This window comes from Phocoena sinus, chromosome 16, assembly GCF_008692025.1.
Source record: "Phocoena sinus isolate mPhoSin1 chromosome 16, mPhoSin1.pri, whole genome shotgun sequence".
Taxonomy (NCBI): domain Eukaryota; kingdom Metazoa; phylum Chordata; class Mammalia; order Artiodactyla; family Phocoenidae; genus Phocoena; species Phocoena sinus.
This window is the reverse complement of record NC_045778.1, coordinates 14,488,745-14,514,441: the sequence shown is the minus strand read 5'-3', so window position 1 is coordinate 14,514,441 and position 25,697 is coordinate 14,488,745. Positions and strand designations below refer to the sequence as shown.

At 37.3% G+C, this 25,697-nt stretch overlaps 1 protein-coding gene across 1 annotated transcript in view; it reads left to right on the top strand.

Annotated features, from left to right (window-relative positions):
- Positions 1–24,347, top strand: part of TMEM26 (transmembrane protein 26) — a 47,537-nt gene extending 23,190 nt beyond the window's left edge. Inside the window, exons 4-6 of the mRNA XM_032607987.1 lie at positions 1,678–1,898; positions 17,580–17,656; positions 20,657–24,347. Of these exons, the coding sequence (XP_032463878.1) occupies positions 1,678–1,898; positions 17,580–17,656; positions 20,657–21,081 (723 nt within the window). The 3' untranslated portion in view covers positions 21,082–24,347. The remainder of the gene's footprint in view (positions 1–1,677; positions 1,899–17,579; positions 17,657–20,656) is intronic.
- Positions 24,348–25,697: the final 1,350 nt, after the last annotated feature.

The window sequence follows — 25,697 nt, the reverse complement described above, 5'->3', positions numbered from 1 at the left end:
TATTTTTTAGGTGTTTATGTTAATAAATCAGGGGAGATTTCCAGCCAAAATAGAATCGCTTGTTTGTCCTTCTCATGCTTGATATTTGGCAAACTAACCATGACCTATTAGAAAATGATATACTGGAGAGACTCAAGGCCAAGGCCCCTACCACTGAACCATGTTTTCAACAATAAGACAGGCTACAGATTCTGTGAGGTTTAACAGAGCTACTTCAAGCTTCAATCACAGCTTACCCAGATCACTTTGAACAAATCAATCTCACTGTCTCTCAGTTTATCATCTGACAAGTGAAAATATTAACCCTGCTAGTATGCTTCCTCCAAGAATTAAATAAAATGTATGAGAAGTCTCAAAGAAGTGTGCGAATGAAAGATTATTGACCTTCACTCACGGCTTCAATCAGGTTAGCATCCTGCCTTGTCTTTTATCCTCCCTTAACCTTGACACTTGACATCAGCACGTGATCAAGAGGGGTAAGTAAAATTTGCACAGATACAGTTAAGTCACTTGTATACATCAGTTGGAATCACTATCCAATCCACTTAAGATCTACACCCTTGTAGTCTTTAGAGATCATAACTGATAGGGCCAATAATATACTTTCAAAGTTATTTGGAAGTTAAGTGGGCAAGGGATGGCATCCAGAATACATGAATGGGATGTAAATTTTTCTCAGAGTCCAAGAATAGGGGCAGAATAAAATTTGGCTGCTAGCTTATGAATTTTTGAATAATATGTTAAATGTTCAGAGTAAAAATAACCTTATAGTTATTCTCTTTCTTTACTTTTAGGTAACGAATAAACACTATTATATATTTTCTCCTTTGATATAGTGGGGGTTTTTTGTTTTGTTTTGTTTTGTTTTTTAAGAGATGTTGGGGGTAGGAGTTTACTAATTTATTTTATTTATTTTTGCTGTGTTGGGTCTTCGTTTCTGTGCGAGGGCTTTCTCTAGTTGTGGCAAGCAGAGGCCACTCTCCATCGCAGTGCGTGGGCCTCTCACTGTCACGGCCTCTCTTGTTGCGGAGCACAGGCTCCAGACACGCAGGCTCAGTAGTTGTGGCTCACGGGCCTAGTTGCTCTGCGGCATGTGGGATCCTCCCAGACCAGGGCTCGAACCCGTGTCCCCTGCATTAGCAGGCAGATTCTCAACCACTGCACCACCAGGGAAGCCCTGATATAGTGTTTTATAGCAATACAAATCAAAAGAGAAGATTTGTACCATGCTAAAAATATTACCAGATTAGTAAATTCCAATTTGAAATCTATAAAAGAAAAATACAGGAATTTTTAAATTTTAATATGGAATTTTTAAAATGTTGCTATGTGTTATACTGGTTACAGAGACTGATGAAATGATAAATTATCTATAAAACATTGCAAAATTGGTTTTTAAAATATCATATAGTACAATGCCCCTAGTAAGTGAAAGGTTTAAATTACTTTCAGTTATAAGGCTGCCCCATTTTAAGGACCACATTAGCTTTTTTTTTTTTTTTTTTAGCATGTTCAGTTGAAAAGAGTTGTGCTTTCTTTATTAAGTGAAGAATCATTTTCTGAAAATGACCTTCCACAAAAGCTAACTATTGACTGACAGCCATGGTGAAGAAGGCCTCTCTCTCTAAGGTGGTAGCTCATAATCCTTCTGTCTGTATGGACATTTCTCTTAAACAGGCCAAAGTTTTTGTAAATAACTTATCTACAGTATGCGAGAAAGTTTGGACTTTGGGACTCCATCAGACATTCCTGCTAATGCTAATAATTGGAAGATGGCTTCTGCCCATTGGAGGCGGGATTACTCGGGATCAACTCTCTCAACTTCTCCTTATGTTTGTGGGGACAGCTGCTGACATACTGGAATTCACTAGTGAGACTCTGGAAGAAGAAAATGTGAGGTAAGAAGGCCCTGCAATGAAAAGACCTTCTTTTCAAGGTCAGGCCCACACACCTGTCTTTTTGTTCTATTATTTATATTCTGCATGAATAAGGATTTTCAGGAGATCATATATCCAGTGCTAGAATCATAGAATTCGTTGCTGTTCAGGTACATGTTAGGTACCAGCCCCCTAACACACACACACATATATACATATGTATGTATATACATACATATGTATTACCATATATATATAAAAACTTTATATATGAATATGTCAAGGATGTTGCTGCTAGAGAAAAGGGGCAAATAATATTACCCATGGGTAAGAACAGAGAAGCTCTGACTGTTTGCATGACCACAGATTAGGTGAAGCCGTGGTTATCCGAAAACCTTCTGAGGGTGGAATGACCATCCCTAGCTTCTCTTTCACGTGCTCAAGTGTCCAGGAATGTAGCCAATCATAAGAGTCTCTTCTAGAGCAGAGCAAAGCTACCATTCCAGGGAAGAACCTAGAGGTGACATGGAGAAATCACTCCTCTAGCCAGCTGGGGAATTTATACTCCCTGATGTGAATGCAGAATGGGGCAGATTAAGTTTTATTTTACTAGATTTTATTTTTAGTCAGTTTTGTTGGAAGTGCCCAAAGGCTATCTGGTGTAGATGCCTATAAATTAAAACTTATTGAGTTGGTACTTTTATTTTTGCCACAAGCAAATAAACTCAGAATCCCTGATCACAGCTGCTTATGGAACTACTTTCTTACCTTTAGGGATTTAAGTCTCAGTGCCTAAATGTACTTTCAGCTTTGGTTGTTTTGCACTATGCTATAAAAATAAATTGCAGTGAGGCTGGCTTTTAATTCTACATCTTATGCTGTGTTTCTCAAACAACGAAACATAAAGCTGAGCAAAATACACTAACTTACTGAGTAAACTTAATACCCCAGTTGTAGTACAAAGTGTATCTGTAACCATAGCTTACCTTCACGTGATCATTTCCTGTTCCACTTCTACTGAGTTTTCTCATACCGTAAGTAGACATTGAATTTTAAAAAGAATCCAATCTAAGTTGACCCATTGTCCTCAGAATGTTGACTTTAGCTTTGTAGCTTTAATACCAAATATTTGGTCAGTGCTTCACATTGTATAACACATTTTCAGATACATTAGAATACTTACAGTACAATGAGGTTACAAGAAAATCATGAAGAAATCATGACCGAGCACATAAAAACAATAAATAACTACAGGCACAGTGATATGGACATGACAGTGTAAGGATGATTAATTCTACCTAAATAGAAGTAGACACATAAATGCCGAATATCTAGTGAGATGCATGGGAAATAGGGTAGGAGAGGGGGTTCAGGAGGAATATGTTTTGAGGGGCTGGTTATAAAAATGTGAGAAACGCCAAACTCAGCTACCTTAATGGCCTGTTTATGAGGCCCATCCACAAGTGACACCAAGAGGCATTTTATAGATCAGTGTTTCCCAACAGATGTTGAATATTAAATAAGTTAATGATTAAAATGTCAATCACCCGGGGGGGAAATACCTTGAAAATTACGAGGGATCATTCATGCACCAACTCTTGACTGATCGTCTAGTGTGGGCCAGGTAGTGTGCTAGTGCTAGTGGAGACCGGGGAGCAAATGGTGAGCAAGTGATGAAATCAAGGACACACAATCCTATCCCAACCCAGGTAATTTCAGTTCAGCAATTTCTTCACCCACCAATACATTAATCTGAGTGTTTTATAAATTGTTTTTTCTCATTTTAAACTTATACCATGTCCTGAGAATAGAACTGAATAAACTCTGCCCAGGTTATTGTTTTTAAGTTTCTTTTCAGGTTTCATGATCTCAGATGAAATCATTTTATTTTTAATATAACTGCATTGTGTCAGTGACCTTCTGTGGTCTCCACTAGACTCCTGCCTGTCTCCATCGTGACCCAAAGGCTCCAAAATCAAGGCCCAGAGAGAACTGAGAGTTTTTAATTCCCTCCTAAGGCCCACCTCCCAAGTTCTGATTTCATCTCAGGCCCCATCTATACTGCAAGAATTAACACTGCAAATTTCCATCTCTTCAAAGGAAATATTAAATCCTTCTCACTGTAGTGTAGCTTTCCTCTTTGGCCTCAGAAAGACAATCATGAAGCATAAATTTAATATACATGTAAAAGATGTTTACATGTAATATAGCAGAGGGGGTTACTTCATTATAACCGACTTAGCATCACTTATTATTAAAACATTTTCTTTTCCTTTTTATTTTATTCCATAATTTGAGCTGATAGGTTTAGGAGAAAACCTGCAATAATGTCTACATCACAGTGATGTCTACATCTTTCTCCTGCATCCCGCTTAATACCTCAAATCCAGTTTTGTTTTAACCTAAATCAACTTCCTTCCGCATGCCCACATGAAGTTGATCTTCCTAATTCTTATGAATTTACATGGACTTGTGAGATATGGCAAACGTTTTGTAACAGCTTCACTTTACACACCATATAATTCATCTATTGTAATTCTACGGTTCAATGATACTTAATAAATGTATAGATTTGTGTAACTATCACCAGAATCCAGATTCCTTGTGTCTGTTTGCGGTCAATTCTCACTGCCAGTCTCTGTAGGAATTCCTTTTCTAGAAATTTGATGCAAATGGGATTGTAAAGTTTGTGGTCTTTGTGTCTGGTCTTTTCACGTAGCATAATGTTTTTTTGGTTCATTTCCACTGTTGCATGTGTGGGTAGTTAGCTCCTTTTTAATTGCTGAATAGTATCCCACGTATATACCACATTTTATTTATCCATTCGGTAGTCAATATACATGTGTATTTCAATTTTCTTGCTATTGAGAATGATATTGCTATGAACACTCAGTTATAAGCCTTTGTATGGATCTGTTTTCAGTTCTCTTGTATAGATACCTAGAAGTAGAATGACTGGGTTTTATGTTAAGAAAACTGACAAACTGTTTTCCAAAGTGGCTATACCTTTTTATATTCCAATCAGCAATGTGTGAGAGTTCCATTTTCTCAACATCCTCACCAACACATTTTTTTTCAGTCTTTTTGATTATAACCATTCTAGTGGGCTCATAGTAGCATCATATTGTGGTTTTAATTTGCATTTTCCTAATGACTAATGACGTGTAGCATCTTTCCATGTGCTGATTAGCTATTCATATATCTTCTTTGGTGAAGTATCTATTCAAATTTTTGCCCATTTTTCATTGGATTAATTTTTATTGAGTTGTAAGAGTTCTTTATATATTCTGGATACAAGTCTGGTATTAGATACATAATGTAAATATTTTCTCCCAGTATATCATTTTTTAATGTTGTCATTTGAATAACAATTTTTTTGAATTTTGATAAAATTCAAATATGGGATGTATCATTTTTTCTTCTCTGTAGTGCTTTGGGAATCATAGATTCTAAGAAATATTCTCCCCATCAAAAACTAGAAATATTTCCCTGTGTAATGTTTTCACTTAATTTTTGTGTATCATGAGATAAGGGTCTAAGTTCATGTTTTGTCTTGTTTCATTTTGTGTTTTGGCATTATCCTAGCAGTATTTTTTGTCCCAGCGAGGACCAACTGTCTCAGCACCATTTGTTGAAAAGACTATCCTTTCCCTATTAAATTGCCTTGGTATCTTTGTCAAAAATCAATTGACCACGTATGTAAGGAGTTTTTCTGGACTTTCTATTGTGTTTCATTGCTCTGTGTGTCTATCTTATGCCAGTACTACGTTATTGAGATTACTGGAATTTTATGGTAAGTTTTGAAACTGGATACTGTAAGCCCTCTAACATTATTCTTTTTTCAAAAACTGTTCCGACTTTTCTAGCTCCTTTGCATTTCCGTGTAAGTTTTATAATTAGCTTGTCAAATTCTACAAAAAAAATCCTGCTGGAGTTTTGATAAGGATTGTATTAAATCTAAGCATCAATTTGTGAAGAAGTGGCATCTTAATAATATTAAGTCTTTCAATTCATGAACATAAACTATCTCATCTTTTATTCAGATGTTCCTTAACTTCTCTCAGCAAAGTTTTGTAATTTTCAATGTATAGGTCTTACACCACTTTTCCTAAATTTATTCCTAAATATTTTTCTTTTTGATAGAATCATTTTCTTAATTTCTTAGTATCATCTTCATGTTTTTTATTACCACTATGTAGAAATACAATTGACTTTTGTGTGACAATCTTGTACCCAGAAACCATGCTAAACTTGCTTACTAGTTTTGTAGACTCCATATGGGATAATGTCATTTGAAAGCAAAGATATTTTTGATTCTTTCTAATCTGTACGCCTTTTATTTCTTTTTCTTGTCTTATTGCACCAGCTAGAATTTCTTGTACAATGTTCAACAGAAGTATAAGAGTGGACCTTTCAATCTCAAAGGATAAGCATTCTGTCTTTCACTATTAAGGATGATGTTAGCTATAGGTTTTGCACAGATATTTTTAATAGATGCCCTTGATCAGTTGGAGGAAATCCCCATCTAGGTTACTGAGAGTTCTTTCTTTTCTCTCTCTCTCTTTTTCTATGGACACTGAATGTTGCTAAATGTTTTTCTGTTTTTCTTATGATCATTGTGTGGTGGCTATCTTTTATTCCATTAATATGGTGTATTACATTAACTAATTTTCAGATGTTAAATCAACCTTGACTTCCTGGGATAAATATCACTTGGTTATGGTGTATAATCGTTTCTATATGTTGCTGAATTTGGTTTGCTAACGTTTTGTTAATAATTTTTACATCTATACTCATAGAGCATACTGATTTTTAGTAATATTTTCAAATGATATTTTTCCTGGCTTTGGTATCAGGGTAATATCCTTCAATGAATACCTCAGGAAGCATTCCTTCTTTATTTTCTGAAAGACTTTGTATAAGACTGATGTTATTTCTTCTTTAAATATTTTATAGAATTCACTTAGGAAGCTATCTAAGCCTAGGTTTTTCTTTATGGGAAGATATTTTATTATTAATTCAATATCATTATTTCTCATAAGTCTATTCAGTTATTCTATTTCCTCTTGGGTCAGTTTTGATTATATTTTTCTTTCAAGGAATTCTTACATTTTATCTAATTTTATTTTTTATATAAAGCTGTCCATAATATTATTCCTTTATACTTGTGTCAATTTCTATAGGGTCACTTATTATGCCCCTCCCCAACTTTTCATTCTGAGTTTGGTCATTTGTGTCTCCTCTATTTTTTCTTAGACTTCTCAACTTAGTCAGTCTTTTAAAATAACTAATTTTCGGTTTCATTGATTTTCTCTATTATTCTGTTTTATATTTCATTGGTTTGTGTTCTGATGTTTAATTTTTCCTTCCTTCTGCTTGCTTTGGATTTAATTTGCACTTCTTTTTTCTAGTTTCCTAAGATGGAAGCTAATTGATTTGAAACCTTTCTTCTTTTCTAATATGGTATTCAAAGTTATGTTTCCTTCTAAGCACTGCTTTATCTGCATCTCATAAGCTTTGATATGTTATCTTTTTAATACAGTTCAAATTACTTTCCAGTTTCTCCTGTGAGTTCTCCTTTGACCCATGACTTGTTTAGAAGTAAGCTGTTTAATTTCCATATGGGGATTGCCCAAATTTCTCCCTGTTGTCTTCTATTTTAATTCTGTTGTAGTCTGAGAATATACAAAATTATTTTAACCCTTTTAAAATACTGAGACTTATGGCCTAGCATATGGCCTATCCTGGAGAATGTTCCATGTGGGCTTGAAAAGAATGTGTTGTTTGGTTGAGTGTTCTGTAAATGTAAGTTATGTCAAGTTGGCTGATAGGGTTGTTCAAGTTTTCTATATCCTTACTGATTTTCTGTCTAGTTGGTCTATCAATTATTGAGAGTGAGGCATTGAAATCTTCAACTCTTATTATTGAACTGTGTATTTCTTTTTTCAGTATTGTCAGTTTTTGCTTCATGTATTTTGAGGCTCTGTTTTTAGATGTGCACACGTTAATTTTTTAAACTTCCTCCTCATGTAGTAACTGTTTTTCATCATGAAATGCCACTTTTTCTCTAGTAATATTTCTTGTCTGAAAGTCTATTTTGTCTCATATGAATCTAGGCACTCTATTTTATGACGACTATTGACATGGGATATCTTTTTCAAACTCTGTATCTTTACATCTAAACTGTATTCCTTATATACCACATATAGTTGGATCTTGCATTTTTCTCTCAGACAATCTTTGTCTTTTAATTGGAGTGTACATTAATTTCCCAGGGCTGCCATAACAAACTACCACAAACTGAGTGGCTCAATACGACAGAAATTTATACTCTCTTAGTCCTCAAGGCTGAAAGTCCAAATCAATGTGCCAGCAGGGTTGGTTTCTGTTAGAGGCTCTGAGGGAGAATCTGTTCCCTCTTGTGGCTCTCTTGTGGCTTCTGGTGGTTGCTGGAAGTTCTGGTGTCCCTCAGCTTGTAGACACATCACTCCAATCTCTGCTTCTGTCATCACATGGCATTCTCCCCAGTGTGTCTGTCAGTGTCTCCAATTTTTCCCCTTCTTATAGGGACACCGCTCACTGGATTAGGACACAGGTTAATCTACTATGACCTTCTCTTACCTTGACTACTTCTGCAAAGACCCTACTTCCAAATAAGATCACATTCTGAAGTCTACGCAGACATGAATTTTGGGGAACAATTTCCAAGCTTTTGCAATGTGTTTAATCCATTAATATTTAATGTAATTATTGATTTGGTTGAAAATTTTATTTATTTATTTGTCTTTCTATCTATCTATCTATTTATTTATTTATGGCTGCATTGGGTCTTTGTTGCTGTGCGCAGGCTTTCCTCTACTTGCGGCGAACGGGAGCTACCCTTTGCTGCGGTGCACAGGCTTCTCATTGCAGTGGCTTCTCTTGTTGTGGAGCATGGGCTCTAGGTGCGCGTGTTTCAGTAGTTGTGTCATGCGGACTCAGTAGTTGTGGCTTGCGGGCTCTAGAGCGCAGGCTCAGTAGTTGTGGAGCACGGGCTTAGTTGCTCCACGGCATGTGGGATCTTCCCGGACCAGGGCTCGAACCCATGTCCCCTGCATTGGCAGGCAGATTCTTAACCACTGCGCCACCAGGTAAGTCCTGATTTAGTTGAATTTGTATCTGCCATTTTGCTATTTGTTTTTCTCAATGTCTCATTTCCTTTTTGCTCTTGTGTTAATTAGTTACTGCTTTAAAAATATTTTTAATGAACAATTTTAATTCCTCTATTGATTTGTGTATTGTTTTATTACAGTGGTTACTGTAGGGAATACAATATGATTTTAGGTCTTCACATTCTATTACAAGTTAATAGCTCAATTCCCTCCCCCCTCTTTTTTGCAATTATATTGTCATATACATTACATCTTTATATGTTGTAAGCCAAACAGTACAGTTTTATAATGATTGTTTTATAGACTTGTGTTTTTTTAAAGAAATTAAGAGAAGAAAAGATATGACTGTATGTTTATATGCTCTCTTATATTTACTTACATATTTGAAGATGCTCTTTATTCCTTCTTGAGGATTTGAGTTACTTTCTGGTGTCATTTTCTTTCAGCCTGAAAGACTTCCTTTACTGTTTCATCTAAGGCAAATGTGCTGGCAACAAATTCTCCTAATCTTTGTGGAGAAATGTGTGTATTTTTCCTTCATGTTTGGAAAAATAGTTTTGTTGTATGAAGAATTCTTGCTCCGTAGTTTTTACTTCAGCATTTTATACGTATCATTCTGCTTTCTTCTGGCCTTCATTATTTCTGATGAGATGTTAGCCATTGTTTTGTGATTACCCTGTACAAATGAGTCGTTTTTCTTTTGCTGTTTTCAAGATTTTCTCTTTCTCTTTGACTTTCAGCAGTCTGTGATGTGTCTAGGTGTGGGTCTCTTTGTCTTAAACGTACTACAACTTTGTTGATCTAGGATCTATAAATTAATGTTTTTCCTCAAATTGAGGAATTTTCAGCCATCATTTCTTCACTTTTTCTGACCCATCGTCTTTTCTTCCTTCTGGGACTGCTATTACAAATAGAAATGCTTAGTTGTGTTCCATAGGTCTCTGAGACTCTGTTCATTTTTCTCCTATCTGTTTTACCTACTAGTCTTCAGACTGGAGAGTTTTCACTGATTTATTTTCCAGGTCACTGATTCTTCCACTATCTCAAATCCATATGTAGAGTCAAATTGTAGAGCTCACCTAGTGAATTTTTCATTTCTGTTACCATATTTTCAAATCTAGAATTTCTATTTAATTCTCTTTTTAGTTTATATTTCTTATTTCAGTTACTTATTTGTTGAGTCCCTGTCATATTTTTCTTTAGTTTATGGAACATAGTTTTCTTTCATTCTTTGAAAATATTTAAGATAGTTGCTTTGATGTCTTTATCTGCTAAATCCAATATCTGGACCCCATTAGAGTCAGTTTCTATTGATTAATTGATTGTTGTTGTTTTCTTCTGAGCATGGGTCATGCATTCCTGTTTCTTTGTATGTCTCATACTGTTTTGCTGAAAACTGAACATTTTGTATTATGTTTTGTAGCAATATATTATCCTCAGGCTTCCCCACATGCCTCAGGAGTCTTTTTGTCATCTTTGTTGTCTCAATAAATTGCCTGAACTTAATCTGAGGACTCTATCTCCCCTTGGATTGCAGTCACTGATGTTTCTGCTCGGACTTGTTTTTTGTTTGTTGTTTTAATTCTTATTTTTGTCTTTAGCATGGCTATTAGGGTCACACCTATGGTCAGCCAATGATTTGAGCAGGGTTTGTGATCAAACACTCTGAGCCCTTTTGAGTTCCACCCTCTGCTGATGGATCTGTGTATGAGCTGGATCGCACATTCAAGTTCAGAAAGTTTTCATATATAACAAGTTTTAAATTTCTACTGGGCCTTCTTGGATCGTCCCTGCACATGTCTGGCATACTTGGAGACATTATCTAGCCTTTCTATGGCTCTCTTATTTTTGGAATCTCTCCATTAAATGTTAAGTTAGTCTGCCCCTCACCCCAGCTGGGGCTGCAACCTCTAAGTAGGAAAGCCATGGGCTTCCCCATTCATTTCCAACTAAATGTGTTACTTTTACGGACCACACCTTTAACCATGGATTTCACACTCCACTCCAAATCAAGTCAGCATACTCTGGTCACAAGGGGCCTCTGGTTTTCATTGCTAAACTCTCCCTGGTAAAACCACCACTCCGACTGACCAAGGCAGCCTTAACATTCCCCTTAGCGTGATTAAACTTTAAAAAAGTTTATTCCTGAATATAAGCCTCTGCTCTCCCTTTCCTCAGAGCACTGATTTTAGAAAACTTGCAACTGTAATTTCTTTCTATGTCCCTTTGAGATGCAAGTCTTCTCTTAGACTCTTTCCAGCTTTACAGAGTAGGAATATCGAGGATGTGAGAGCCATCCCTTTGAAATGTGATCATCAGGAAAGATAACACCCCCATCTCCTAGTCTCTCTGAGACGACAGGAACCTAACTTATATCAGTGCCGACTAGCAAACATAGATGGCCTAATCACATTGACCAACTTCCCTCTCTAACAACCTCTAGTACTGTTCCACTAGCTCACCCCAGTGTTTAAAAACTCTTCTGATTTTGTTTCAGTGGGGGTGAATTCAGTCTCTCTCCCTTACTGTAGACTTCAATAAAGTCTTCATTGCCTATTTAACTGTCTGGTGCCATTTTTCCTTCACACAGCAAAGCTGGAGGTTTAAGGGAACATCCCATGGGCAAGAATGCCTTAGACACTCACTGTTCTTAACTGAAGTTCTACCAGGTTTTCATGAATAAATGTCACTCAATTTTTTATTTGCCTTTGGTTTATTTCCAGAGATCTGAAGTGGTTGTTTTTGACAATTTGTCCAGTGTTATGTATGTTTGGTGGGGAGAGGGTTTGCTGGCCATTTCATTCTGCTACAGCCACCCTCCAACATTTTAACAAGTCTGAATTTCAGTACAATTGCCAGGAAGAGTTTAGTAGTTATTTACACCTTTGGAGATCACTCTGCAGTCTTTTTTTGAACACAGATCATTTACTGAAAAGAAAAAACACACTTGGTAAAATGTTCCCGTAGCATTACTGCTACTTCACTGTGAATATCTGACCAAACAAAGGAGAGTTTTTCTATGTTTACACTATGTGTTCTTTTAGTTTAGCTTGTTTTGCTTGATGAAGCATTTCTTCCAGGTTAGCTTAATAGCTCGTTTGCTTGCTTTCTTTCCTTTTCTCTCTCTCTCCTTAATTTTTTTGCTCCTCTGAAGAGGTTTATGGGATGCTTTTTAAAAAGCTAGAGCAACTCTATCCACTGATTATCTCTTATTTATAGGAGTATTTACACTTTCAAAAAGAAACAGTTAAGCAAATTAGCAATGCATGAGAATACACCCTCAAACCATGCACAAAAATAAACTCAGACTGGCTTAAAAACTTAAATATAAGACAAGACACCATAAAACTCCTAGAGAACATAGACAAAACATAAATCATACCAATGTTTTCTTAGGTCAGTCTCCCAAGGCAATAGAAATAAAAACAAAAATAAACAAATGGGACCCAATCAAACTTACAAGCTTTTTCACAGCAAAGGAAACCATAAACAAAATGAAAAGACAACCTATGGAATGGGAGAAAATATTTGCAAACGATGTGACTGACAAGGGCTTAATTTCCAAAATATACAAATAGCCGATACAACTCAACAACAACAAAACAACCCAATCAAAAAGTGGGCAGAAGATCTAAGTAAACATTTCCCCAAAGAAAACATACAGATGGCCAATATGCACATGAAAAGATGCTCAACATGGCTAATTATTAGAGAAATGCAAATCTAAACTACAATGAGGTACCACCTCACACTGGTCAGAATGGCCATCATTAAAAAGTCTACAAGTAACAAATGCTGGAGAGGGTGTGGAGGAAAGGGAACCCTCCTACACTATTGGTGAGAATGTAAGGTGGTGTAGCCACTGTGGAAAACAGTCTGGAGGTTCCTCAGAAAACTAAAAACAGAACTACCATATGATCCAGCAATCCCTCTCCTGGGCATGTATCTGGACAAAACTATAATCAAAAAGATACATGCGCCCCTATGTTCATATCAGCACTATTCACAATAGCCAAGACATGGAAACAACCTGAATATCCAGAGACAGATGAATGGATAAAGAAGATGTGGTACAAATGTACACTGGAATACTACTCAGCCATAAAAAAGAACAAAATCATGCTATTTTCAGCGACATGGATGCAACTAGAGATTATCATACTAAGTGAAGTAAGTCAGAAAGAGAAACAAATACCATATGATATCACTTATATGTGGAATCTAAACTATGACACAAATGAACCTATCTATGAAGCAGAAACAGACTCACAGACATAGAGAACAGACTTACGGTTGCCAAGGTGGGCGGGGCGGGGTGGGAACAGCTCTTAGCTGTTCTAAGAGCTTTATATGTTTAACATATTTAAACAATATATTTAATTAAAATTATAATATAAAATCCAATAGCTATTATTACTGTCATCCTCACATTTGGGATTAGTAGATGCAAACTATTATATACAGAATGGATGAACAACAGGTTCTATTGTATAGCACAGGGAACTACATTCAATGTCCTGGGATAAACCGTAATGGAAAAGAATATAAAAAAGAATGTATATTTATGTATAACTGAGTCATTTTGCTCTACAGCAGAAATTAACACATTTTAAATCAACTATACTTTAATAAAAAAATTAGCAATTTATGACTTTATTTTTACTTTTCACCCAATAGCTGTGGTGCACTGATTTACCAAATGCCAGTCTTTTATCCTCCTAGATTTCCAAGCAGAGAAGTGATACATCTATAATTATACTTCAAATGATCTTTTGTCTCTATATGAATAGAGCCCACTGTCTGCTTACATGCTTCTCAGTTGACGTTTATGAAGACAGATTACACATGAGAAAATGGGGCAAGACAAGTTGGGGAGACAATTACACAACAGAGACAATGCTGGAGAAATTGACTCCAAAATTCCTTCACAAATTTGGAGTGTTTGCCATTTAAGCTCAGTGATGTATTTATATTCCAGCGTTTAACCTTCCTGGGTAAATTTTACTGTCTGAATTAATAATACAAATTTGTCTGCTCCAAAGATTTTCTGGCCATCTTTTCCAAAGTTATTTTTGATAACTTTAGTAATAGGTTTCTCAACACCCACATTCTCCCATATTGTGTGTGTTCAGATGATAATACTTGTGAATGCAAAAGACATATATTTGGTATTAGAGGGTTAGAGTTTGACTTACTTAGGGCTAAGGTCAGTTTATTATTTATCCCTGTTTTGTATAATAATAAAATTAAAACACAGAGAGTTTAAGAAATATGTTCACATAATAAAAATAAAAATACTATTACTACTACTAACAGTAGTAGTGGATAATATTGATTTATCTCTTGCTGTGTTCCAAGCACTGTTCTAAGGGTTTTAGTTGTGATGAGTGACTTAGTCTTTACAACACCACCATGAGGTAGATACTGTCATTACCACGATATTATAAGCTGAAGAATGGCAGGCAAGAGAAGTTGCAAGAGTCTCAAGGTTACGTGGTAAAAAATAATAATACTTAACTTGTGGTAGTATACCATGCTTAGTCTGTATCCAGTGCTGTTCTAAGAGCTTTATATGTTTAACATCTTTAAACAATATATTTAATAAAAATTATCATATAAAATCCAATAGCTATTGTTACTGTCATTCTCACATTGAAGGTGGGTAAACCAGAGCACATAGGTATTAAATTACTTGTTCATATTCGTGTAGCTGGTAAATGATTAGTCTGGGACTGGAAGCCCACATCCTGTCTCTCTGGTGAGGGTTAGAGCTGGTATTTGAACCCTGGCAACCTAGCACCAGAGCTCATGCTTTACCACTTCTTTCTGCTGCCTTGCAGACAAATTGCACGAGTTTTTTCGTAGAATTACTGAAGTCTGAGATGAGAAGAAACTTCAAAAGTGACCATCTATTGAGAAACCTATTTTACATCTGTTACAAAATCCTCTCCAAAATTTTCTCAAGTTTTTGTCCAGACTTTCTTTGAAAACTTTCACTAATAGAGAATATACTAACCCCAGGGGCAACATGTTCTATTTTGAATTAGTATTATTAGAAAGTACTTTCCTCTACCGGGATGAAATTTGGATTCTGACAGGTGCAACTCAAATCCTCTGAACCTGAATTGGCCCTCTGAAGTCGTAAGAAATAAGTTTAATTCCTTCTCCACATGATAACCCTTTAAATGTATGAAATCAAGTTTTAAAGCAGTCTTCTCTAGTTTTTAGTTCCTTGAACTATGCCATGTCTAACATGGCTCTGAGTCCTCTCACCACCCTAGTCTCTCTTTTTTGGACCCAAAATGTTTTCAGTGTTCCTCCTAAAACATGAAGGACAACACATAATATGTCAGATACATCCTGAATATTGTAGAATAGAGCAGGGCTAAAACTGTCCATTTCCTTCATGGAAATACTACCATGGAAAGGTAAAAAAGATGGATGCTGAAATCACTGGCCAAATAGAGATAATAAGTGTACGTACTTTGTCGAGCTGGTACGAGGATTAAGTGTGATCGCAGAGTTAAACACTTAGAAAACTGCCTGGCACATAGTACGAGCTCAGACACGGCAGGCAAGATTATTAAAAAAATTCAGGCACTTACTGAAGGTCTACTATATAGAGACATTGACTTTGCAAAGAGGGAAAAGTTATAGACTGCATTCCCTAGGCATTTTCACTTAAAATTCTAGACTTTAAACTTCTCGGGAAGAGACGTATGATTGCATCTGATTTTGGAAAATCATAAATCATGTCACACTGCGGACTCATCCTTAGATAACAGGAAGGGAAAATCCTTGAGCCTTTTTAATGGCTGCTGCCGTGAAGTGCTACCTCTTCCATCCTATTCTAGGTCATCCAGTTACATCCTGTCAAGATCTTTGGGGATCCTGATTATGTCTTCTGGGGTATTGGTTTCTCATCCAGCCCCCAATGTCATATGTGCATATGAGAAGCCTTCCGTCAATGTCGGCAACCAACTCAGTGATGAAACGTGAAGCAGAACAGAATCAAAGGCGGAGCCTGCAGCGACCCTTGGAGAGCTCCCTTTACAAATCCCTGAGTCATTTACACAGTTAGGTATCCACCTAACTTAACTCACACTCAGAACATTTCTTAATCTTGCTAATAAGAACACTATGGGAGGCTTTTTTCATGAGCCTTGTTTAAATCCAGTGTCTATTATTATGTATGTATCATTATCTGCTTAGTAATCCTAACTCTATTTTTAAAAAAAAGGAGGGGGGGAGAGAGAAAATAATCTTAGCTGAGTGCCGTTGTTCTCAGGTAACCTGTGCTGATTCTCAGGTAACACTGTCTTCTTCAATAAAGGCTCTCAGAAATCTTTCATATAACTAGTTATATAATCTAACTAGGGATTAACAGTAAATGTGCCTTTATAGTTGAAAATATACTTCTGCTTCATTTTGAAAGTTAAGAGTTCATTTCTTTGTCACCAACCTTGTCTTCACCGTTAACTGCCAGGACAGATAACGATGGCTTAGAAATCTCATTTACAAATTCTCTCAGAGTTTTAAGATCTAATTCTTCAGGGCCTCAATACTCGAAGCATTTAAAGATATCCCTTACAATCACCTCATTGAGTTTGGTTTCAATTACTCTTCCCTGATGTTTTTCTATCCCTCTCCATTCTGGAAATCCCTCTTGACAGAGAAGTTGGCAACAAAATCTGTTATTACACCACTAACCTCAAATTGATAATTTCCTCTGGGATTTTGCTGTAAAAAAGTGACTTTGAGACTTCTTTCGGATCCTTTGCGTTTTTGTAACCTCTCTTCTTTCTGACTTTAGTCTTCAAGACCATTTTCCTGGGTCTATGATGTTTGTATTTCTTCCAAGTACAGATCCTCTGATTATCCGTTCAGCAATTCCTTCCACAAATATTTGTTGAGTGACTGTTATTTGCCATGTACCGTTATAGGCACTGGGGAAATCCAATGGTGAATGAAACAATCACATCCTTTAATTTACATCCTAGTGTCCAATGTATATCTTTGATGATTGGATTTATCTCCCTACTTTTTGTTCAACTGAGGATAACTTTCTTTTACATGCCAAGCTCTTAATTGTTGAGCCTCATCTAGGCCTTTTGAGATGTACTTTTAAGCTAGAGTCTTGGGATCTTGGAACAATTTTCACTTTCCCTCCGTGAAATTTCTTGAAATCAGTTCTCTGAATTTCCAGGTTAATGTCTAACTTTTGTCCTAGCATTTCCCTCCCATAATGTGTCCATGATTCTGTAAAACTAAATACAGCAATATAGGACCAAGAGGCTCTGCCATAATTCACACAGATGTTGGCACATGTGGAAGTTGGGTTTTAAGTCCCAGATTTTTTTAAACTTCTTTTTCATTATTCCATTTTAATCATGCATGAATTTTTCATGGATATCTTATATCACCAAGATATTCTGACAACTCTCAAGAGGTTTATTAGGATATAGTCAAATATGAGAACAAAAAGAGATAAGATTTTTCTGCATGTGTTCGTATTTTTCATCACTAATTTAAAGTTTTGTCTGCATTCTAGGAATAGCCCTGCTCTGGTCTATGCCATCCTTGTTATATGGACCTGGAGTATGCTGCAGTTCCCACTTGACCTGGCAGGTAAGTGTCCGATGTTTGCTCAAAGAAACAGAAAATTACAGCTCTTGATTATGAATTGCAGTGAAGCTAAGGAAGCATTTGAGAGGATTATCTTTTTTTTTTTTTTTTATCACTTCGATATCTCAGTGTTAGTTCCAGTTCAGTTTAGAAGACAACTAGGTTGAAACTTAGGAAAGCCACGATCCACTCTGGTACATGGCGAGCCTGAAACAATTAAGTCGATAAGAGCACAGCTTTATGTTCATTTCATACAGTAGTTCCATCACTTGCAATTTGTAAAAGCTTCTGCAAATTAGTTAACACATCAGCGCCTCAGTTTTTCATCCATGCAATGGGGATGATGATTATTGCAGTGAGGATTGAGGGTCCTCGTGATGACAAAAATAAGACATAGTTTGTAGCGACTGTGCTTCAGCACACTTACTGGCATATAAATGTTATCTCCTGATTTTTTAAGGGGCCATTTTCATTCCTTTGTCAGACCCTTGTATTAGAACTTCAAAGGGAATAAGAGCAGGTTCAGGGCCACATGGGAAATTAGATTTTTCCTCAGTATTGGCTCTTAGACTCCCATTGGGCTTATTTTAATAAAGACATAAACCCCGAAGACTTTGCAAGAAGTAAACGGTTTTCTGGGCATTTCATACTGATGATCTAGAGCTGCATTATCCAGTACAGTACCCACTAGCCACATGTGGCTGTTTAGATTAACATTAATTAAAATTAAATAAAATTTAAAGTTCAGTCACACTAGCCTGCTCCGTGGCTGCATATGGCTATGATGTCAGACAGCACAGATATAGAACGTTTTTCCTAACACAGATGGTTCTATTGGAATACATTGACCTGGACTTATCCCATAACTTCTAGGAGCCCTGGAATTCTTTTTTTTTTTTTTTTTTTTTTTGCGGTACTAGGACCTCTCACTGTTGTGGCCTCTCCCGTTGCGGAGCACAGGCTCCGGACGCGCAGGCTCAGCGGCCATGGCTCACGGGCCCAGCCGCTCCGCGGCATGTGGGATCCTCCCGGACCGGGGCACGAACTCGTGTCCCCTGCATCGGCAGGCGGACTCTCAACCACTGCGCCACCAGGGAAGCCCGCCCTGGAATTTTGATTTGGTAATTCTCCTGGATGCCACTTTACTCTGAAGAAATTCTAGGATTGAATAGTTACGTTTTCCTGAAGTCTGACTCCTTTCTTACGGTACCCTACCTGATGGCCTCAGGGTTAGAATTAATCTTTGTACAGAGATATTTAATTTTTTTCTGCATCTTTTTTTGGTCCACTTTGATAGGCACAGAGGTTTTAGAGGCCATTTTAGACCTTAGCATCCACTTTGCAAAACAAAATTGCCAACAGAAGGAAAGAGTGGCTGTGGCTTTTTGGAAATGCCCCAAACCTAATTACTAGTTAATAACTGCAAACAAATGTATGCCAATAACACACACACACACACACACACACACACACACACACACACACAAACACAGATTTTGTCGTAATGTGCCCCAGAAGGTACTCTATACCATTAATCAGCTGGTGTCCTCTGTGAGAATTTTAGGCACCTTCAGTTTAGATGTCGAATAATACTTTTAGGAGGTCCTCTGGGAGCCATTTCCCAACCCTAACTTCTTAGGAACGGTGACTATTGATCTTACGTTGGGTTTTCTTTTGTCATTCCCTCTGCTGGGCCTCACCCTCCCATATCTTGTGGTTTACCGCCTTGCTTAGAAAATTTTTATTTAAGAAAGAAATTCTGTAAACTTTCAGGGGTGATAATGTTACGCAGCTGTTTGAAAAACAAAGACCAAATGTTACTTCTGACTAAATCACTATTGTATTTCCAACAAATGGTACATTATGTGCACCCATATCAAAGCAGCTTCATAATATTTGCAGGCTCCAGTAGACGAAGGCATTCTTTGTTTGAAAACTCCAAATGGAAGTCTTCATTATTATAAAAGGATTATTTTCTGCCCTTGACCCTGAATTAAATTTACATTTTAGAAATTAAAACAAAAAAGGTTCATTTGTTGATTGGACCTCCTTTTGTTCAACTGGAAAATCAGTAATTATATCCAGTCTTTCTTGTAAACTGTGAAACAAAACCATAAGGAATTAGACGAAATAAAATAACAATGGCATTTATTTGGGCTTTTTTTCCCCACCCCTGTTAGAGAGATATGTTTAACGTGACTTCAGTTTGAATTTGAAGATAAGTGCTTGAATTTTCACAACACAATTTACATAGAGGGCCAAGTGAGTCAACCAGTAAATAGGCAGGTACCAGAGAGGGGATGCAGACAGCTCTGGGACACCGACACTCTGTTTCATCTCCCAAATTTAGCAGCCAGGTAAGTCATGAATTATCCTCAGGGAAAGACAGTGAGAAAGGAGAGGTGCCAGGGGTGTTAGTCTAATGGAACCAAAAACAGTCAGGGAATAGGGGCCCCTCTCCTCAAAGCTGTCATTGTTCTCCAGTTATCAAAGGAGGAAACTGAGGTCCAGGCAGCCTAAGTAACTTGGCGTGCATCTTGCTGTTAGAAAATGAGGAAACCAGGAGAGGAAGCCAGGCTCCCTGACTTGAGGCTGAGAGCACCCTGCCGTGCTGCCTTCCGACTCTGCAGACTTCAAAGACAGACAGGGCGGCTTCTTCTGCTCTTTATCCTTTCTAGCCTAGTTAATTGCGCTTTCCCCAGTGTGAGTGAGGACTTGAAGACGAGCTGATTTTGTTTTTTTACGTGGATAGAAACCAGAGGCTGGCTTTTTTTCATGTGTGTCATTGGACTTATAACAGACGATCCATTTTGAATATAAAAAGCCCAAGGATGTAAAATGGCAGGGTGGTTACACTTGTTTCCCTCCAGAATGAAATTACAGAATCACTCCCCATTGTGAATAAGCGTAACCCCCACGGCTGATGACTTGTCCCCACTTCACTCTGCCTTACTTTTCTGCATGTCAGAGAGCTACGGTAACGGGTCTCTCTTGCGTTTTCAGTACAGCACGTTGTGTGCCCTGTGTCTATGACAACAAGGGGGCTCCCCAGCCGCTTCTTTTGCCAATACAGTGCCGACCTCTGGAACATTGGAATCAGCATCTTCATACAAGACGGTCCCTTCCTTGTTGTGCGACTCATCCTGATGACCTATTTCAAAGTGATCAACCAGATGCTGGTGTTCTTTGCTGCCAAGAATTTCCTGGTGGTGGTGTTACAGCTCTACCGCCTGGTGGTGTTGGCCTTGGATGTCCATGCCTCCTTGCGGAGTCAGCGAGAACGCCTGAAAGGAGAGCACAGACGCCCAGGTGTACCAGCTGAGAGTGGGGTCTCACCTGGGGCCTGGGCAGGTGGTTCGAAGGAGGGCTTGGCTATTCCTTTACAGGCCTTGCCGGTCACCTCTGACGACTCTCCCCTGACCCCATAGTTAGTCACCGAGAGCAGCATGCCGCCAGAAGGCTTGACTTTCCGGTTCCTGTAGACGGAATCTTCTCTCTCTCTCTTTCTCTCTCTTTTTTAACCTTGGCATATAATAATTTTCAAAAGAACAACATAAAAAGTGATCTTGAACCAGAGCCGAGGAACTTCTTTTTCAACGGAATGAAAAGAATTTTGATTAGTGGCTGTCGCTACCACGTCTGTGTGATGGCATCAGATGCTACAGTTGTTCAACCGCTAAGTGATTTGTTTGTCTTGAACTGTTTGAAAAGCTGTGGACAGGGTTACAGTGACACATGCCCTCAAGACATTTAATGCAGACAAACTGTCCTGGCTGTTACCTGAGAATAGAGAAGCTTTGAACTTTGGCTCTATTGTCAGCCTATCTCATCTGATCTTTCCTGCAATGTCCCTCTGACATCAAAAAATGTACATTCAGTGAATGCAGAATAAATGAAGGGAAAAGTGCCTTTAAAATTACCTCACTGTGGGCTGGAAGCACTGAAAATCTCTGCCCAGCTGCCATAGCATCAAGAGCCCTATTCATCGCTGCACAGACCTTCCCAGGAAAAATCATTTTTCTGGGCTGCTGTAGTCTTCTGTCATGGCGCATATGCTCTTACGGAAATGTTACTGCTTTGGCTTGGGTGCCGCAAAATTCACAGCAAGCCATCCTGGTTACGGATCTATTGGTTGGGAGGCAGGAAATACTTGTAATGCTAGCAAAGTCACAATTTCCATTCTAAACATGATTTGCAGTATTCGTTAGCATTTCCCTTAACTCCACTTTACCATTTTCTACATTGCCAAGTCGAACTGCGTGGGTTGATGCAAGGACGCACTGCAGCAGTGACTAAAGGTGTTTCCGGCCCTTTAAGTGTTACCATAGTCGCTGGTGTCTGCCGGCTGTCAAGGTAGCTCCTCTGAACTGCCACATCTGGAGCCGGCCTTTGGTCTCAGGGAAGATGCTGGTGATGGAGACTTGCATTAGCCCTGCTCATGGCCAACAGCCCTGGATTAGCGAAGGGGATCAGAAAATGCCCCAGCATCGTGGAAATCGGGAAATGCGCTTTTCTTCCCTGCATTACGACTGCATTTCCCCAGTACTGAAATAGCCATACGTTCTCTTTAATATGCCTCTGTACTTTCCAGATGGAGGCGATTCAGAACCTTTTAAAATGATTTTTTGCTTTTAAAGATACAGTGTGAAAATCTACCTGCTATAAAGTATAATTACTTTATAGTAGTAATTATATAAAGCAAACAGCTCCAAAACTGTTCCTTTAGGGTTCAAAGCATAATTCCTCCTTGCTATTATGCTCAGGAATTGAAAGGGACATTAAAGACAAGGCAGGGTGTGACCTTAAATTGGGTGTGACCTACCGACAACCAATTGGGACAATTTCAACTATAAATCTATGTGAGAGGATATCTGTTCAAACCATTTAATAAAGAGTTGCATGGGCAAACTCTGTTCTTATACAGAAAAATTAATCCTTTCCACGTAATAGCTTCTCCAGTCCCTGATAATGTTTCTATTTCTTTCTTTTTCTTCCTTGTGTTTCTAATTTTAACAATATGATGATTGTAAAATTACACATGAAGCTAATGGAATACAGTTATAATTTTTCATAATAACTTTATGAAAGTTAAGATCAGGAAATTATATTTATATAAAGAACTTGACGACTTTTAAGGGCATGCTATTTACAACGCTTAGCAATTGAAAGCCAAATAATAACTGCTATTTATAAAGACACCTCAGCAGAATCTGTTTGTATGTTGACTGTCTTATGTTGAATGTTTTCCTCCACAACATGTATGTGCTGCTTATTATTGCAGATTTGCCCCTGGGCATACTATTCACGTTCCAATGTTTTTCTTCCAGCCAAACAAATATTGGGCCTCTAAAAATAAAGTATAAAGTAGTATGGCTGTTACAAGGATATTTTTTAAATGCTTTCAAATCCGAGACTGGGCTTGGCTCTGTGAATGAGTTTCTAGTATTGAAGCATTCTGTAATTATAAAGCGCCCTGGACAGCAGTTACTTCCCAGAGGCTGACATTCTGGGGCTGGCTTCTATTGTACCTGTAATAACGTAACGGACTTAGATCATCTGTATAATGCGATGCAGGCCATACCTCTCTTCCAGCCTCCACAGACGGAGAACACGCATATCCCCAACCACTGAAGAAAGTGGCTTGTTTGTGGTTGCTGGTGCTATTGTTATTATTATTGTTACTGCTGTTATTTAATTGCTTGATTAAAGCTCAGTCAAATGTGCTTCCTAAAAACCTATCATTCCATTTGTGAGAAAACACAGTGCGCACGTTTTAGCGATGCTGTGTAGAAACACACCTCATAACCATCTTGTGGGCTTTCTTCACTTACTAGGGGAGTCTCCGAGGACATGACTTGACACTGCACGATTAGTGATCTGTCTCTCTCTTTGACTATTCTGTTAATTTTTATTTAAACTGGAACAGATAACATAAGAAAATGGAAATTTTTATTGGCCAATAACATCCTTTCTGATCTTCCAAAATGAAGATTGTTACACAAATTCATCAGTCGGCTCTGTTGTAGTTCCACTAACATGTAGTAGCACTTCAGGCCTTTTAAGACCAAAAAGATGTGGCCAGTTAACTATCAGCATTCACTATCGTAATATTAATTGTTAACTTGTTATTTCATAGACTTTTCAAAGCCCTGGGAAGGCATGCATTTCAGTGCACGTTTTAGGATTTCCATACGGGTTTCAGAGATCCACACTGACTCTTATTATCTTTGGCATTTGATCTCAATGTCTCAATCACCTCTCCTGTTAAAAGAGAAAGGATTGCGTAGGGCCACTGTCCACCTTCACTCTACTCCAGTGCCAGGAATGTGACATACATGCTGACATACATCTAGAGCCTCAGAGATGTAAATGAAAAATCAAACCGTCTAGAATTACAAGAACAGAAGAGACTGTTACTTTTTTTCCCCTAATTTCAGACTTTGCTTTTTACTTAATGGACATTCTGATCCACTCTCAGAAACGTCTGATTTGGGGTTAAACTAGGCAGCTGGACGATGTTTATGGCTTTGAGGCTTAAATAACTTTCTATATGATGGGAGAAACTCTAAACAACGTTTGAATAATCAGCTCCTACAGTCTTATATTTCATGGGTGTCCATCCTCTGAATCTTTCTTACAGAAGTATTTTATAAGAAAATTTTCTGTGAATTATTTATATTTATACTATTTTGGTATGAATGACATTTGTATTATATTATATACATTAAATAGTTTGTGTACAACTTTATCTTAATGTCTGTTTTTTGCCTGCATTTCCTGTCTTTGTTCTCTACTGTAATTCAGTTTATTTATTTTTTAAGCTCTGGTTTAAAAAGAAAACTGATCTACTTAGAATATGACTAAAGTGGCATTTCAAACTAATGTGGAAAGACTGACCAATTTTATAAATGATGTTGGGATATTTGGCGAACCATCTGGAAAAAATGAAGTTAGATTTTTATCTCATGCAATACATAGAGATAAATTCCAGATGGATCGAAGATCTAAGTGTAAAAGTGAAAACTATAAAATATTAGAAGAAAATATGGAATGTCTCGTTAGCATCTAGGGAGTGGGAAATACCTTCCAAAGCAAGACATAAACCCCAGAAGCTATGAAAGAAAAGAATGACAGATTTCCTTATGTAAAGATTTAAAATTTCTAAATGGCAAATGGTATCAGGAATACATCACTATTATCTACTTTTTGGAGAAAGGTGTCAGTGCGCTCGGACAAGAGAAATGAGAGGTAAAGATATTAGGAAGGAGGAGCGAAATTCATCGCTTACTTCTAGAAGACTGAGTCTTGAATATGCAGGAAAAGCATAGGAAAACCTAAGAAACTGTTACAAATAATCTGAAATCACACAATAATCAATAGCTTTTCTATACACAAACCAACATCACATAGAATATGTATCTGAATAAGACATTTCCATTATAATACGAACTAGCATCATAAACTACATAGGAATAAACTGAGTAAGAAATGTGCAAGATTCGTGTGAAGAAAACTTTAAAATGACTTTGAGGACCATCGACGAATAATTTAACAAATAGAAAGACATATTCTATTGGGAAGTGGTAAGAAGCCTTGATATTTTAAAAGGTGTCAATTGCTCCTAAAGTGATCTATAAATCTAATACCATCTCCATGATGAATCAATAAGATTTTAATTTTTAATGACTACACAAGCTGATTCTAAAGGTATTATGATTAAATAAGCTTGAAAGAATAGCCAGAAAATACTAAAAGGAAGAAAAAAATTAGAGAGGGTGATTTCAGCATATTTAAACATATTAAAGAGCTACAGTAAGCAGGAGGATCTGATTCTGTCAAGAAGAAAAATGGAACAGAATAAGGTCAAGAAATAAATTGAAATACGTAAGGATTTTGATACATGGTAAATCATGGGGCTGGGGTTGACAGACTATTATAAGTGGTTTCAGGTCTGAAAAATATCAAACTGGATCCCTACTTCAATCCTCATAGCCAAAACATTTCCAGATGGATCAAAGAATCAAACATTAAAAATAAAAAACAC